We start from the raw sequence: 16,556 nt of genomic DNA, 5'->3' as shown, positions 1-16,556 counted from the left end.
CCTAATTCTCACACACATAGCCAATTTGCACATCTAAGACCAACTCATATACCCAGGGCTAATTTGCATGCCATTAGGTGTGTAAATCAGGTGTGCAAATTTGGGTGTGGGAATTAGGTGCGAGATGCTCCGATTTGCTGCAGCTTTTGCGCTGGGAAGGCATCTGTTTACCATCCCGTTCTAAGTGAATCAGCAAATAATGATAGGCAACAGGACAGCCAATTGATACTACTTCCACGGGCTTCGAGACAGAAAAAGACGAGTCATGAGTTTGTTGAACATACTATCATGTAGCTTAAGTCTTTTGTGGAGGCTTCACTAGCAATTTTTTCAAGTTTGGTTGCAAATCAAACCCATAAGAAAATTTGAATCTAGTATGCATTAACTTGCCCGCAGAGTGGGAGACAGCAGCAAATATTTAAATAGATGCCCACCTTCTCAAATTAATTTGGACCAGAGTTCCACGGCTGAGTAAGCACATGTATACAAGCAACATCGAGGAAGAGGAAAAGCAGCGCGAGAGGCTGGGATCCAACTTCAGGCCAATTTCTTTTTGACAGTCACCGGAGACAAACAAGAGGTTTCTGGAAATGGGACAGACTGTGGTCCATCATATGCCAGATCGAATTTTACCAAATTCTCACTCGTCGCTGCAGATAACATGACGGCTTGCAAGGTCAGCAATGTACAATGTCGAGGCATGATTTTGTTGCGAACGTCAAAAGCTGTTTTGAGTGTCTGTAATCTTGCTTGGGCCTTCGGTTGAGAATCTGGAGGGTCAGTCACTCTTGGATATGTTCGATGGAACATCTTTGCTCACAGTCCTGGTTCTGGCCACATTTCCAACTGCCCGGAGGCCGAGGGGGGCTTGCAGATTTATAATACGCGTATTACATGAACATATCAGTCGGATCAACGCTAAACTGGCTCATGCAGCGATTGGCTTCGGTGAGGGGTAGGATTATCGATGAAGTGGACCATAGTTGATCCAGACCACCAACTCCACAAAGGGAAGAGTATCCTGATGTGTCCCGAGTGGGCAGTTGTATCCGACGCGGCGGCACCAAAATGCGAGTCTACTGTGGGCAGCAAAAGGCTTGGCCTGGAAAGGGGAGGCCCTTCTTGCTTGTGCCTTTGGATGCCGTGCTTTCAAAGGCCCATGGTGACTGGAAAGGACCTCGGCATTTCAACGCTCGCCTCCTTTCCATGGCTCATTTTGCGGACGGGTGGATTCTCGGCGAGGCGCTCAACTTTCTCAAACAACGCCAACTTCTTTTAATAGCGAGATATTCTGCTATCAGCCCTCAGAAGCTTCGACCCGCCAACGTGGATTTGAGCCTAGATACCAACTAGCCCTGGTACCCGGATGGTTATTGATTTACGTCAAAATACAAGCACCATTATCTGTGGCAACCCGCAGCAAGATGGGACTTCGCAGGGGTAGATCATGTACAGATAAGGGATCAGGCCACTGCTATTATTGGGTCCAGGATGGAGAAGGATGCAGTGCTTTGCAGCACGGCTTGCTCGGTTGTCCGAGCAGGTGGCGGCTTGTTTGACAGAACGAGTCGTGTTGGTTGTTGATCCAATGTTTCGTAACGCCGACCAGGCTGTCGTCACAGACATCAACCTACCGGGAGTGTGGGAGCGTGCAAGTCACTGCGTACAGAGACGATCAAAGTGAGGTCGCGGGAAGCACGGAAGACCGACCACACTGGCGGATTGGTCAGTGACGTTATTCTTGTTTTTAATTGTAATGTTGTATCTGCTGTCAAATTGTATACCTGCGGGAGGCTTTGGTACCAAACCAACTCCACCACGTCAGTACAGCACGAGGCTACATTATTGCTAGAGAGACAGAGACTTTCTTGTCTATTCAATCCTCTCACGCAACCGGGAGATGTGTGTTCTTCGGAGGACACGTCTACCGTACTACTGTGGTAGTACAATGCTGTTGGAGTGGACAGAATTGCTCGCGACGAGGCGACAACCGGGCTGTAAAAGGATCCGGATCCGCCACGAGGCAGTGCGATGCGGACTACTACGGTACCTCACCGCAAGAGGACGAGGCGTGGTGTAGGGGACCCCTGGACGTCACGACAAGGTTCGGGAAGGAATTAGCTAATGAAGACATATGCGAGCAACGGTGCACGAATCGGGGTAGGCTCTGAAACCTGATGCGGCTCCACAAGGCGCCCGAAATTCCCAGAATTGATTGGGATCAGCGGGGACTGAGTAGACTAGCAAGGATCTTAAAGATACGCGTACTATGTCGGCTTTCGTCGGTCCTGCAAATGACCCACAGTCCATGGCCCACGCAGCGCGGTTTTCTCTTTTGGCTTCTTGGTCCGTTCTCGCTCCTGACACTATGGGACTTTTGTGTGCCGTGGGGTTTTTATGCATAATCAGATTCTCAAATCTACACGACAGCTGCACTGGGCCGTGTCGATCCCGGCTGAAGCTTGAGAGAGTAGTAAAAGCGGAACAAAATAAAAACCAAAACCACAACAAACATATAAACAGATAAAGGGCTCCAAGCTGCCGGCCAGCCGATTCCTCGCGGCACTGACACGTGTGCGGGCGATGAGTTCCTGAGTTCCTGAGTTCCTGAGCCTGCACAAGCCGCAGCGCGGGCCAGGGACATGGTCACATCCACCCGCCCACGCGCTCGGAATAGCGGGACAGCAGGGTCTATTCATGTTAAAGTTTGTCCGTCCGCAGCTCAGCTCGCCATCCTTATCACCAAGTGACCGGGCACGCCGCGGTTTTGACGTCAACGGAGCCACGAAAATGTGGACAATTAGGTTTCATACCCCATGGGGCACCGATGCATTTCATTGCACGGTAATCGACGTGGACAGGCCAGGACCCAGGCTTGATTTGAGGACAAGGCTCAGAGATAAACCGGGACCAACCGTCAAAGCGCCGGGAAATGGCCGAGGTTAATGCAGCCTTGTGTTGTGTGTACATGTCCGCCGGCCTCCTGTGTACATGTCGATGCAATACCCACTACAAGCCGGCACGCCGGTAGGTACGTCAGACATGCAGACGAGCCGCCCAGCTGAGGTGGATCCAAGCCACCGGCCAGGCATGCGCTGATGGATCTGTGTATCCGCAATCAAGGTCCAGGGACATCTGTCTCCGGCCGGGGTCACTCCAAAGGGTTGTGGGGGGAAGCCGATTCAGGAATAAAGACGAGATTCCCCAGACTTTTTCTGCTCTTAAACTCAAGCCTAGACTCGCTGTCTGTTCATCCTGTCTGTGACCGACCATCCATGTACCCCGACGACAAATCCATCCAACATGTCTGAGAAGAAAGATATCGCACGAGCACCGCCTTACGACGAGGGCGAGCAGGGCGAACTATACGGTGTGAAGACGAATCCTGCGACCCAGGGCGATGCTGTTTTTGGCGAGGTCTCAGAAGATGGTCCCAACTTCAAAAGTGTATGTGTTCCAACTCTGGACCGCGATTCCCGAGGTATGTTTTGTGTGTGAGGCTGACATTGTATCACTTTATCAGTTAGGATGGATTGGCGCGGCCGGCCTCATGACGAAGGCCTCGATAGGCCTCGGTGTCCTGTCCATTCCCACCGTATTCGACACATTGGGCATAGTACCGGGCATCATCTGCCTGGTCGCGGTAGGGACCATCATAACGTGGTCCGGCTACGTGGTAGGCACCTTCAAGCGTGCCCATCCCGAGGTCTACGGTGTCGACGATGCCGGGGCTCTGATGTTTGGTCGCATCGGACGTGAAGTATTCGGCGCCGCGTTCTGCCTATGTATGTGGATATCACCTCCGTCTCACACGCCTACTGTTCCGCGAGCTCCCTCTGCTTACACAAAGTCACTGCCAGATTGGACCTTCATCGCCGGCTCCGGTATGCTCAGTGTCTCCATCGGCTTGAACGCAGTCTCGAGCCACGCAACATGCACAGCCGTCTTCGTGGTCGTTGGCGCCATCGTGGGCTTCCTCTTCGCCAGCATCCGGACCCTCGGCAAGATGAGTTGGCTCGCCTGGGTCGGCGTCGGCACCATCATCGCTTCGAGTATGTTGCATCCTCGACCCATTGGTCCCGACTTTTGCTGACATCCCCGCCAGTCCTTATCCTCGCTATCGCTGTCGGCGTCCAGGAACGACCTGCTGCTGCACCACAGGAGGGCGTGTGGGTCTCTGACTTCAAGATAACCAACACGCCCGACTTTGCCGGTGCCGTCTCCGCCGTGTCGTCTCTGATCTTCGCCTTCGGCGGCATTCCCGCCTACTTCAACATCCAGGCTGAGATGAGGGACCCGCGTCTTTACACTCGATCGCTGATCCTGTGCCAGTCCACCGTGTCTGCGGTGTATATCACAATCGGTGTCGTGGTGTACTACTACTGCGGGTCTTATGTCGCCTCACCTGCCTTGGGCTCGGCCGGTCACACCATGAAGAAGGTGTGCTATGGTGTCGCCCTCCCTGGATTGTTCGTCTCGACAATCCTCACCACTCACGTAAGTGTGCTCGACCGCGTCTTGGCATCTCAGATGATTGACTGACAGTCGAATAGCTGCCGGCCAAGTACGTTTTCATGCGTGTGCTTCGCGGAAGCAGGCACCTGACCACCAACACCGTGGTCCACTGGGGAACCTGGATTGGATGCACCCTCGGCACGACGGTTGTGGCCTACGTTATCGCCAGTGGTATCCCGGTCTTCGACGGACTCGTCTCCTTGGTCGGGGCCCTTCTTGGCACCCTCATGTCATTCCAGCCCATGGGCTGCATGTGGCTGTACGACAACTGGTCCCAGGGCAAGGCTGAACGCTCAGTCAGGTGGATTCTGATGGTCTGCGTCAGCGTGTTCGTGATCGTGTCAGGGACCTTCCTGATGATTGCTGGCACGTACGGCTCGGCCGTGGGCATCGCCAACACCTACAAGGAGACGGGCGGGTCAGCTGCATGGTCTTGTGCTGATAACTCAAAATCGTGATGGCTACGAAGGCCCACGAAGGTACTACCTAGGCAGAAATTAGTTTCAATGATTTTTCCGACATCTACTTCAATGAAGGCACGTTATATGATTTTATCGCGATTGCACATGTCACCGTTGCACTGTTCATCTGCACGAGTAGGCAAGGAGGCTCGGATGGAGGGGATGAACACGGGTGCCAACTTTGAAAAAGTCGGCAAATCATGGTCGACTTTCTTCTGAGAGCCGGCTCCAGTTGGCACGTCTGTCTGATTGAGACGACGGAATGGACTTATTTAGCCAACACCTGCACATCACTTTCTTTGCCTCCAAACTAGTCATGTCCAATATCTTCCACAGCTGTGGCCAGCTAGTCTCGGTGTGCCAGGTTCTTTTGGTGCAAATTCTCCAGGGAATGCCCTTCAGCTATCCGTCCAGAGGCTTCTCGACTCACTGCTTGGGTCTGAGACAGACAGCAGCTTCAAATTGCTCGACTTGAGCCCTGTTCAGATAGGCAAAGATTTCGTTGGATTGGTATTTTCCAACTTCAAGGCCAATTTTCTTGCTGTCGGAATTAACCCCCAGGTAGGTGAAAGCATCTGTTCGCCCTGTGTTAGCCAACGAAATTGCTCTCTTTCGTGAAACCTGGCCGGTCAGTGTTGTACACCTACCTGTCTTGTAACAGATCTGTTTCTTCTGTTCCTCGCGGACGAGACCAAGTTCCTTGAGCTGGTTGAGAACCCTCGCAACGTCATCCTTGTCGTTGAAGTCGCGCGTGTAGACGCAGACCAGACGCTGACGGTCAGGCTCCTCTCGTGGAGAGATCTTGGCAGCGATGCCTAACTCGCCGTTGGCTGTGGCGCGGGCGACCTTTGCCCACACATCATTACAGTGCTCCGGCGCTGGCCAGATGATCCACTGGTCATGTCAACGTCTAACTAGGCACCGGGAACGCGACCAGAGGTGGCGACCCTGGGAGGACATGGCCACTCGCCTTGCCTTCAGTCACGCCCAGCTGGCCTGCCAACTTCAGTACGTCACCAGTGAACTCCTTGCCCTCCTCCTTGATCTTGGCAGAGATTCTCCCAGTCTTGGTGCGGTTCTTCTCGACAAAGTCTTTGTACTGGTCGAATCTCTTCTGTGCTCGTATGATGAACTCGCCTGTCATTTCGCCCCCACCGACCGCGTCACCATCTGCCTGGCCCGGGGCCTTTCGGTCGGACGGAACGAAAGGGTTCCAGATGTAGATCCATGGACAGTTGAACGTGACTCGTGTGGTGGCAGGTGGCAGACGGGCGAGGAACTGACCCACCGTCTCATCGAGCTGTCGTGCGCTGACCACACCCTCATACCCATTGTGGCCCTTGCTGTGTTGACTCCAGTACTTGCCTACATTGAAAGCATCTGCTTTCTTGTGAAGAGCAGCTACCTCTTGCTCGTTTCTTAGCGGAGGCTCATCTGATCAGCATCATAGGAAACAGGAAGGCAAAGATGAAGTCGCCCCTAGAGCGCGTGCACTCTTGGCACTTACCGTAGAAGTCAGACTCTGAGCCATTGTCCAAATCCATGACTTCAGGCATATTGTGCAAACGCTTCGGTGATCTCGTTAGGGCTGTTGTGGATGCCGAGGTGTGGAAGGACTGGGAAAGAAATGAGTTTGTTTTGCACTACGCAGTACGGCACCAGCACTGGAAGGAAGTGACTTTGGGGTTCACTGAGCCCAACTTGCTGCCTCATATGCCATGTGAACCATGTGCTTCGGGATGTGAGGGTCAGCTGTGGGAAACTCCAGGTGCTTAGTTCAGCCTGGAAATCAAGGCTGGCTGATCTATTTGTAGAGATAGCACCGCATGTGCAAGGCGATAGCCTATGTGTGACTGCGGAGGGAGATGGTAAACAGCCATGGGTGAAAATTGCAAACAAACAACGCGTGCTGCCTACATGTAATACAAATAGGATGACGATGGCATGGAAGAGGCAGGGACGGCACAGCGTAACAATGTACATATTACAAGTTGTTTGCTTGTAGTTGTCTATGGCTTCGGCCTAATCTGTCTGCCTGGTAAACAACTCGAGGTGGAACAAGTACAGGCAGAAGCTATTGCCTTGCGAATGATGTTTCCCGAACCGCTGCATTCTACCTGTCCTTTTTCACAGATTGGATTGTCCATTGACAATAATCTCATCAACAATGGAATCACACTGACATCAAAGGGCGCGAGGAAAGTACAGTAGGGAATTAAGGGAATAAGACCCTGGGACGGAGATGATGTACTAACAGAATAGTGTGAATCTACAATGTGTTTGTGCTAGAGAACTATCAATCGCCGCTTTGACGGACCGCAATGTTACGTAACTCTCTGGGATTGTGTCCGACGTCACCTCCGAGTCCTGAGCTGCGAGGGCCATTCAACGCCTTCAGCTGTTCCCGTCACCGTCGAACGCCGACTGCGTGTCGACGAACATCGCATTGTGAGCGGGACATGGGATGCTCATCATACAACAGGAAAATACGAAATGGCCTACACAATCGCTTTCCACTCGAAGGATCTCCCGAGGCACGCCGGTAAGCACCCCCCGCCTCCACCGCCCCCAGTCACAATCTCCGCCCGGGCGAGAACCCATCACTGACTCTGTGACAGATATGACCTGAATCGACTAGTGTCCCCACTGCTTCGACTCCCCTTCGAATTGCGGCTCCAGATATATGAGCTTGTCCTCGGAGACCGACAGATTCACATCTTCTTCGTGCCCTGGCAGCACAAGCAGCGAATCAAGAATGGCCAAACGTACACGGAGACCATCAAGGGCGGCTTCCGCTATGAGGTCCTTGACAAGAGACAAGACCCCTGGAAAGTGGATCGAAGGGATCTCCGGAAGCTGGCCTCGGCCGCTCCAGACTCGCCCGACAGGGCGCAGATTACCCTGCTGTCCGGCGTCTGCCGCCAGCTGTACCACGAGACGGCACTGCTGCCGCAGCAGATGAACACCTGGTCCTTCGAGACCATGCACGTGATGGAACGGTACATACTGAAAGAGAACAGGATGCCGCTTATGCAGCGGCGGGCCGTCCAGACGCTGTACTGCAAGGAGAGGCTGCCCAAGGTCCTCGAGAAGAAGTTTGGCGGGCTGAAGGCCATCGTCTGGAAAGACGGCAAGAAGCTGCGCTGGCAGGACCTGTCTCTGTTCCCGGAAGTGGGATGGAAAGATCGCCAGGAGCTTCGCGAGCGTTCGTGGCGGTGGTGAACACGGCAGGACGCGCAAACTCCACGGGCTCTCCTGGCGAGATCTTGCTGGTCTCGAGCAGGCTGTTCTTTCTGCTTTCAGAACAAGACTGTCTAAGATTATCAGGGGTCCTGAAAGCCCTCAGGTTGCCGAGCCTGTAGTTATATATTGCTCAATGGTAGGGTTTCTGCATTCGATATAATCAAGTAAAGTGCACGCTGCCTTCGACCTCGACTTCGCCAGCACCGCCATGTGTCATGGTATCTGCTCTGCCGTCAATTCACAACACGGTTACGTCTTCACAGCACGCCTGGCAATTGATCTCTAACACTGCCTAAAGATGACATCGTTTCCCAGCTCCCTGGCACGCCATGTCGTGATTGAATTTGTACACCGGTCCAATATTGGGACAGACAGGTTTTCCAGTGCGGATGACTGCGACTTCTGCTTAACCTACTGCTGTTTGGCCAATGTGTACAGCTCGATTGCCTGAGGCCTAGCTGGAGCACCCATCCGCTTTCCCGAATTTCCGATCCCCTGCCGGGCTTCGCACCGTGATCTAGAAGAAGATTTGCAAAACAAGAATGCCCTCGAATCTTAGTGAAAGACTAGAGGCGTGCTCAAATTCGGAGCGTATGAAGCGTCTCTCACCTGTGCGTGTGTACCAGTACATCGACGCCGGCACACAGTGGCAGATTCGGCAGCCTGAGCCACGCTTTCACTGTCAACGGGGTAGCCATATTGGGTATGTTGCGGGAGAGGGGCAAGGGAACATGATGTCTGCAACTGTGTCAGTAGCTAGACAGATTTCAACACCTAACACAATTCTATTGCTATTTTTCATGGATTGCCGACGAGGAAAGAGGCTCCAACTACAGAAGATCACCCTGTCGGCCCAGACGCTCTGTTGGAGCAAATTTTCTGTCCATATTAGATTGCTCTGTTGAGAAAACGGGGAATGAAGTTGCCCGATTAAGAGTAGGAGAACCTTGCTTAATCTCAACTCTCAACTTCAAGCACACCAGCCACCTGAAGCTACTAGCTAGCCAGCTGGAATGAGAGATTAAAAATTAGGAACCAACTATCCAATCAGTTCAGAAGGTCTGAATTAAAAGAGAGATTTTGAAAAGGACAAGAGAGTGAATTCCTCTCAGCTAAAATTCATGCCCAAGGGTCACGGGAGTAGCCTCCGAATATTCTCAAAGAAAGCACACCCTACTTACAAATACTCTGTCTAGAGAGAAACCCTCTTAACGGGCCATATGTTTGAAATCTACCTTCTACTTAAAACAGACCACCTCGCGTGTTTATTAGAGTGTTGGCAAGCCTGTTGAAGAAGGGTTAATCTGGCGAAGTTTAAACACACTGGCTCTCTGAGCTACGCTTAAAGATATCAAGTCCCCTGCCCCCCCCCCCCGGCAAAGTTGTTACAATACTGATATATCCTTACCGTAATTACCATTCTATCCTGTAGAACCAACATTCTTCATCTGAACATGTGACCCTTGGTAATTTTTGTTCAGCCTGGGAGCGCCATAATCCCAAAGGGAGATAGCCTTGACTTCCACTCCGTGCCTGACACCATAATTGTTCTCAATCCCAGATCTTCTTTCTAGTATGATAGCCATGATACTGCATGTCAATCTACTAAGGTAGACGAGAACGAACACACTGGAGACCCAGCGTTTCATCCCAATGGAAGCAAGATGGGATGCCACTTGTGTCGGGAATCCAGCATCAGGATTGGGTCAGGGAGAACTGTGAGAAATAATGGTGTCTTCAGCGTTTGTAGTGGGAAATAAAGTGGAATACGGGCATAATTCACAAATGCGCAAGTGGACTATCTCTAAGTGACGCAGGTGTCTATTCGATATCATGTCGGTTGAGCGTTTGTTCAGTGGTTCGAGGACTGCCGTTGGGCAACCAGTCCAGACCAGAACGGGACCCGACGCGACTTCAGACCCACAGGGCCATAGGGGCAAAAAATCACTGCGCATATATGAAGTAGGTAGGGGCTTACTGCAGGCACTGGGCGACCTGGAAGTTCGTGAAAATAGGTCCCGCCGGACTGTTGGAAAATCACGTCTAAGCCGAAATTAAATCTTCGTCAACACAAAGATATGGTGCTCAGTCCCGTCACCCAGGACTTCTGCTGCAAAGCGGAATAATCGCATGTATTAAAATCCGGTAGCAACAGCCGTCGCCTCAGGGCAATTTATTCAGCTGGGGGCGGGCTCCTCGATCAATGATTTGAACCGGTGTTCTCACAACACATGATAAGGAAATCAGGAGACGGACACAGCTCAATCGTGAAGGCCATAACCATCTACAACCCAGTCCGGAAACACCAGATATTCTAGTGCCTAAAGACCTTGAGATCTTGTAACGTGGTGGGTACGTTGTTCCGAGTAGTCAGTGAATGCGACAAGGATTAAGGATCTGTTTAAAGTTACCTGCCCCACGGCGTTTGCAACAAGGTTTCTGTAGGGCTGAGGAAGAATAAGCACCACGGCTGGACTGATAAGAAATTTGAATAGGAGCAATTACATTCAGATATATAGTCTGTCTATGAGACAACCAATTGTGTACAGCATTTTTGCATAAACCAGGCAATTGGACGCACAGAACGCAGGCCAAGTGATGCCTCGCCCGCCAGGGTTTAACCCAGAGCAGGCAGCACTGCCAGCACGAGCACGACATACCTGCAGCTCCACTCCACACCACATTGGCTCTGAGACCGAGTCACCGTTGGAGAGGGCACCTCCACAGTCAGAATCAAGGAAAACATCCCAGACACATGACGATCCTGTGCGGCCAAGAGCTGAGACACTGGCCGGCCTTGGGCATTAGGCGTTGTTGGATAAGTGCGTGTGTGCCCCCGGCTATTCTCCCTGCTAGTTGTGTAGGAGACGGTGAAGGTGAGCAGGGCCCATGAGCCGCGGATGACCTTGCTAGCGCGATGAATTGACAGCTTCTCTGGGTCTGGCTTGGGATTTCGAGCAGTTGTTGATCCGAATTTGGAGGGTGGCCCCCCAATTTGTCTCGGTCCCAAACCGACCGTCTGGCTCCAGACCTGTCCCTCTTGGGGCCCTGTTTTTTTTCTTCGACGGTAGGCGCCTGCATTATTGCTTGTGGCTTACGGGCCACCGTTTCTCGTGTGTGTGTGTGTGTGTGTGTGTGTGTGTGTGTGTTGTGTCCACCGCCGCCCCGTAGATCAGCCCGTCCCAGCCCATTTCAGCCCCGTGCAGCCAGTCATCAGTCCCAGCGCGTGCTCGAGGTCGAGGTCCAAGGTCCAAGGTGGGCCGGGCACCGACCACGCGACGACCCCCGTCCGCGCCTACCGTCGACCGTCTGCCGTCCACCGACGTCACTGGCGCCTCACACAATCTTTGATCGGGGCTGGGCGCTGCCTGCCTCCTGCCCGCTCTACTCACCCACTCCTACTTGCTCTACTCACACTCCCCCAACCCACAACTCTTCGCCCAATTCCGCTCGCAGGCAGAAGCAACCCAGGTCAATCCACCCCCCAAATACCTGGGAGGATAGGATTGCATGGAATGCATGAGCATGCACCCGCTGACAAAGCCGTGTGCCAGCTAACCCAACCCACTCTCTTGCGTCGCGAGCCAGATACTGACCCTGATCTGATCTGATCTGATCTGGTCCCTGACCGAGATCCAGCCAGCCTGCGTGCTTGTGTCCCGTCCCCTGCCCCGGCCTGACTCCGATCCGGCGTGTCGTGTGTCCAAAGGAGGCCCGACCAGCGCGACGCTGGCTCTGTTAGGAGGCAGCGGGCGCGCGTTCGTCCACTCCAGGCCCCAGTCCCATGGACGCAGCCGGAGGCGGTGACATCAAGGGCAGCAGGAGCAGGAGCAGCAGCATTGTTGATGCAGTCATCGACCAGATGGACGGGCTCGATGCCTTGGGCATCAGGGAAGTCCTCGACGCCGACTCGCGCCCGACCTTCATCATCGACCTGGACCCGGACCAGCCCTCGCGCAGTGTCAGCACCTGCATCGCCCCCGTCTTCTGCAATGCCGCCCTGCGATCTCATGACCGCCTGCTGGACGCCGTCCTGGGGCGTGACAACCCCGGCGTCCCGGCAGAAGCCACGGCCACGTCTGCATCCCCAGCTGCAGCTCCCACTCCCACCCCAGCCTCAGCCTCCATCGCCGCCTCGGCCGCGGGCTCGGCCCTGTCTGGCCTCGACCCAGCCCATCATGGACCGGATCCGGGTGGGAGCCGCTCGCTGGGGCCCAGCCACGAGGTCTTCAAGCGATGGGTGACTGGCGTCACCACCCACGATGACTCCAAGGACGTCTTCCCCCTCTCTTTCATGTACCATGAGATGCTATGGACCGGATCCACCGTGCGGAAAAGGTGGCGCATCATCAGCGGGAACCGTCTGTGGCGCGCCGACGTCCCTGTGGTTGACCTCGCCTCTGGTGCGCCCCTCGAGGTTGCCACGGGTGGCTCGCGCGCAAGCCAGGCCACCAAGAAGACCCCGGAGACCCCGGAGACCCCCGGCGCGAGCTATGAGTCCGTCGCCCATGCCTCCGGTGCGCCCAACGTGGTGTCTTCTTCCTCGCCTTCCGGGCCCCTCACCTCCTCCGACCCCGTCTTCTACCCGAGGACGTCCGCCAATGGCTCGGTCCTCACCGGCGCATCGACCAAGAACATAGCCATCGACCTCTCCGCCCTGCCTGAGAGGGCCACCATCGACTGGACGGTGCCCAACCCGGAAGGCCAGATATCTCAGCATCTCGAGTATGTGCGCGCAGTCGACTGGGGCGCCACCTCCCTGGGCCCAATGGCTTCCTGGTCGGCAGAGTTTCGCCAGATCGCCAACCTCGTCATGACTAACCCCCACCCGGCCGCCCTGTTCTGGGGCAGCAAGCTGACCGTCATCTACAACGAGGCCTACGCCAACGAGGTCGCTGGGAACAAACACGTATGTAATTATCGTATCATCCGCTGTCGCTGATGATGCCCGTCTCTGACCCAATAGCAGCCGACTCTCATGGGGACCGACTTTGCGGATTTCTTCGCCGAGATCTGGGACTACTGCGGCCCTCTGTTTGAGGAGAGCGGCCGGACAGGGATCAGCATCCGCAAGGACAACGACCCCATCTCCATCTACCGCCACGGGATGCTGGAGGAGACGTACTACTCATGGACCTACGTCCCCATCTACTCATCCTCGAACCGGGAGCTGCTCGGCTTCTACAACGGGCCTTTCCAGACCACCAGCCTTGTTCTGAACCAACGCCGCATGCGGACGGTAAATAAGATCGGCGAGCGCACCGGATATGCAAAGACCATCAAGCAGTTCTGGAAGTTTGTGCTGGAGGGAGTCGAGGACAACCCCTGGGACGTGCCGTTTGCCCTGCTCTACTCCGTCGGCGAGGACAATGACGACGAACACTCGTCTACCGCCTCCGAGTTGTCTATTTCCCTCAAGTCATGCCACTTTGAAGGGGCCCTGGGCGTCCCCGACGGACATGTCGCGGCACCACAGCAGCTCGACCTGAGACGCAGTCTTGAGGGCTTCGTGCCGTCGTTCCGGGAGGCGATGCGGACTAGGGAGCCCACCCTCCTCCGTGTCAGGGACGGTACCCTGCCAGAAGCCCTGCTTGAGGGCATCGAGTGGCGAGGGTTTGGGGACCCATGCAAGGAAGCAATCATCTTCCCAGTGCGCCCCACGAATGCAGACACTGTGCTCGCCTTCCTCGTCTTGGGCGTCAACCCGCGCAGGCCGTACGATCACGAGTACCAGGCCTTTGCCACCATGTTCAACCGACAACTCGCAACCTCTCTGGCCTCGACAATCCTGTTTGAGGAGGAGACCCGTCGCAGCAGAGACGCCGTCGAGGCCGCGCAGCTAGAAAGGGTAAGGTTGACGCAGCAACTGGACCTCCAGGCCAGTAGACTGCGCCGTATGACAGAGCTGTCGCCTCTGGGCATGTTCCTGATATCTCCAGAAGGCGTCCTACGGGAGGCAAATGACAGGTTCTTCGAGATGACTGGCCACACCAGAGACTCACAGTATGAAATGTCATGGATGGATTTCATCATGCCCAGCAGCACGCGGACCATGGAGGATGGCTGGCACCGGCTCGTGAATGAGCACCGCCCATGGTCGGGGGAGCTGCAGCTGAAGATCCGTATAGCAAAGCCCCTCAACCTCCAAGGTGAGGCGATCGACTACTGGTGCATGTTCACTGCACAGCCCGAGATAGCGCCGGATGGATCTCTCCGGTCCGTGATGGGGTCCATCACCGACATATCCCATATGAAGTGGGCACAGGGGCTACAGGAGCATCAGCTCCGCGAGGCCGAGGAGACGCGCAGGCAGCAGAACGAGTTCATCGACATCACCTCGCACGAAATGCGGAACCCACTGAGTGCCATATTGCAGTGCGCAGACGACATCACCGCCGCGCTGAGCGAGTGCCGCAAGAAGTCCATCGACCTGACAAAGGACGCACTCGAGGCCTGTCTGGAATCAGCACAGACAATCTCCCTGTGCGTCCAGCACCAAAAGTCCATCGTGGACGACATCCTCACCATCTCGAAGCTCGACTCCAACCTCCTCCTCATCACCCCGGTGGTCACCCAGCCAAAGCAGATCCTGAACCGCGCCATCAAGATGTTTGAATCCGAGCTGCAGGCAAAGGACATCAAGGCGCAGCTCGAGACCACCTCGTCCTACACTGAGCTGGGCGTCGACTGGGTGATGGTCGACCCGAGCAGGGTGTTGCAGATCTTGATCAACCTCTTGACCAATGCCATCAAGTTCACAGCCCCATCCAAGACCCGGCTCCTCACCGTCGCTGTTGGCGCATCTCTGGAGCCACCCGCCTTGGAACATATCCCTGGCTTCCAATACGTCCCAGTCAATACCAGAACCCCAGTCGCAGCACACGAGGACTGGGGCAAGGGGGAGCTGCTCTACATCAGATTCAAGGTCCAGGACACGGGCTGCGGCCTCACTGCGGAGGAGAAGCAGATGCTCTTCCAGAGGTTCAAGCAGGCCTCGCCTAGGACACATGCGCAGTACGGGGGCAGCGGCCTGGGGCTCTTCATCTCCAAAAGGCTGTCCGAACTCCATGGCGGTCAGATCGGTGTGTCGTCCAGTGCTGGCTCCGGCAGCCTCTTCAGCTTCTACGTCCAGGCGAGGAGGGCGGAGCCGCCGCCCAGTGAGGACCAGGACCAGAAGCTCCCCATCGAGCGCCACATGAGCGGTGACACCACCCTGCGCCAACGGCTCACACCCCAACGCCAGGATCTAGCGTCCGCCGGTGGCCCAGCTGCCAACCTGGTAGCGACGAAAGCGAAGCGGACGATAGATCCGAAGACGGTGCATATCCTCGTCGTGGAGGACAACCTGATCAACCAGCGCGTGCTGGCCAACCAGCTCAAGAAGATCGGGTGCACGGTCAACCTTGCCAACGACGGTGTCGAGGCGCTGGTGTTCCTCGAGAATACTCGATTGTACAGGTCGAGCTCTGGAGTGGGAAGTGTCCCCCTGGATGTTGTATTGATGGATTTGGAAATGCCACGCATGGATGGTATGAGACCTTCTTCCCCTTGAGCGCCGCCGTGGTTGCACGCGCGTGCACCAAGCGAACATCTTAAACAAGTCGCTGTCCAGGATCCCAGCTAACATTGGTGTCCTCGACCACAGGTCTCACGTGCGTGAGAGAGATCCGCAAGAAGGAGGAGGAGGGCGAGATCGTGAAGCACGTGCCGGTGATCGCTGTCACGGCCAACGTGCGGGACCAGCAGGTGGCGACGGCCAGGGAGAGCGGTATGGACGACGTGCTGTCGAAGCCGTTCAGGATACCGGACCTGCTGAAGAAGGTCGAGGTGCTGTTGCTGGCCGAGACGGCCCAGGCTGAGGCACACATCCCTTGACATGTGTGTGTGCATGTGCATGTGCGTGCATTTAGAAGTAGGAACATTAAACAGTGCGATCTATAGATGGGACAGATACTTGGTCGCATGTAGGTTTGGGCAAGTCATCGTCGAACCAGGGACGAGGCAGGGATGTCAGGGTGGAAATGATTTCTTAGGTAATATGTGCCATGATATATCAATACCCATTTGATTGTTTATCACCGCTTGGTCTGTCTGTCTTATGGACAATTCAACGGCGTCTGGGCGCTCTTGCCTTGCCGCGGCATGGCCAATGCCTCGACAGCCGCTGCGCCAGCCCTAACCCCGCAAGTGAATGCACCCGTCTGGGAACTACGCTCGTCACTCCCATGGGTGACTTCAGGATATACTCCCCCCCCCCATAACTTCACTCATCTCGAACCAGCACACCAATGCATAAATAGAATATTCATCCCCGTTTCATTTTTGGATTCAAATTTT

The 16,556-nt window shown here is 54.9% G+C and overlaps 4 protein-coding genes across 4 annotated transcripts; 3 read left to right on the top strand and 1 right to left on the bottom strand.

Moving 5' to 3' along the window:
- Positions 1–3,303: 3,303 nt before the first annotated feature.
- INS49_009153 (uncharacterized protein) lies at positions 3,304–4,973 on the top strand (the record flags this gene model as incomplete). The annotated part of the gene is made up of 4 exons (XM_043169890.1): positions 3,304–3,447; positions 3,524–4,052; positions 4,106–4,497; positions 4,554–4,973. 4 exons carry the CDS (start codon positions 3,304–3,306, stop codon positions 4,971–4,973), a joined length of 1,485 nt encoding a protein of 494 aa, XP_043027570.1.
- A 429-nt stretch (positions 4,974–5,402) lies between these two features.
- INS49_009152 (uncharacterized protein) lies at positions 5,403–6,532 on the bottom strand (the record flags this gene model as incomplete). The annotated part of the gene is made up of 4 exons (XM_043169889.1): positions 5,403–5,551; positions 5,624–5,870; positions 5,935–6,341; positions 6,484–6,532. 4 exons carry the CDS (start codon positions 6,530–6,532, stop codon positions 5,403–5,405), a joined length of 852 nt encoding a protein of 283 aa, XP_043027569.1.
- Positions 6,533–7,435: 903 nt separating this feature from the next.
- INS49_009151 (uncharacterized protein) lies at positions 7,436–8,198 on the top strand (the record flags this gene model as incomplete). The annotated part of the gene is made up of 2 exons (XM_043169888.1): positions 7,436–7,518; positions 7,595–8,198. 2 exons carry the CDS (start codon positions 7,436–7,438, stop codon positions 8,196–8,198), a joined length of 687 nt encoding a protein of 228 aa, XP_043027568.1.
- A 3,805-nt stretch (positions 8,199–12,003) lies between these two features.
- INS49_009150 (uncharacterized protein) lies at positions 12,004–16,094 on the top strand (the record flags this gene model as incomplete). The annotated part of the gene is made up of 3 exons (XM_043169887.1): positions 12,004–13,128; positions 13,186–15,748; positions 15,865–16,094. 3 exons carry the CDS (start codon positions 12,004–12,006, stop codon positions 16,092–16,094), a joined length of 3,918 nt encoding a protein of 1,305 aa, XP_043027567.1.
- Positions 16,095–16,556: the final 462 nt, after the last annotated feature.

This window comes from Diaporthe citri (assembly GCF_014595645.1).
Source record: "Diaporthe citri strain NFHF-8-4 chromosome Unknown scaffold_3, whole genome shotgun sequence".
NCBI lineage: Eukaryota > Fungi > Ascomycota > Sordariomycetes > Diaporthales > Diaporthaceae > Diaporthe > Diaporthe citri.
Note: the sequence above shows the minus strand (reverse complement) of the source record. Positions and strands in the feature narration are given on the sequence as shown.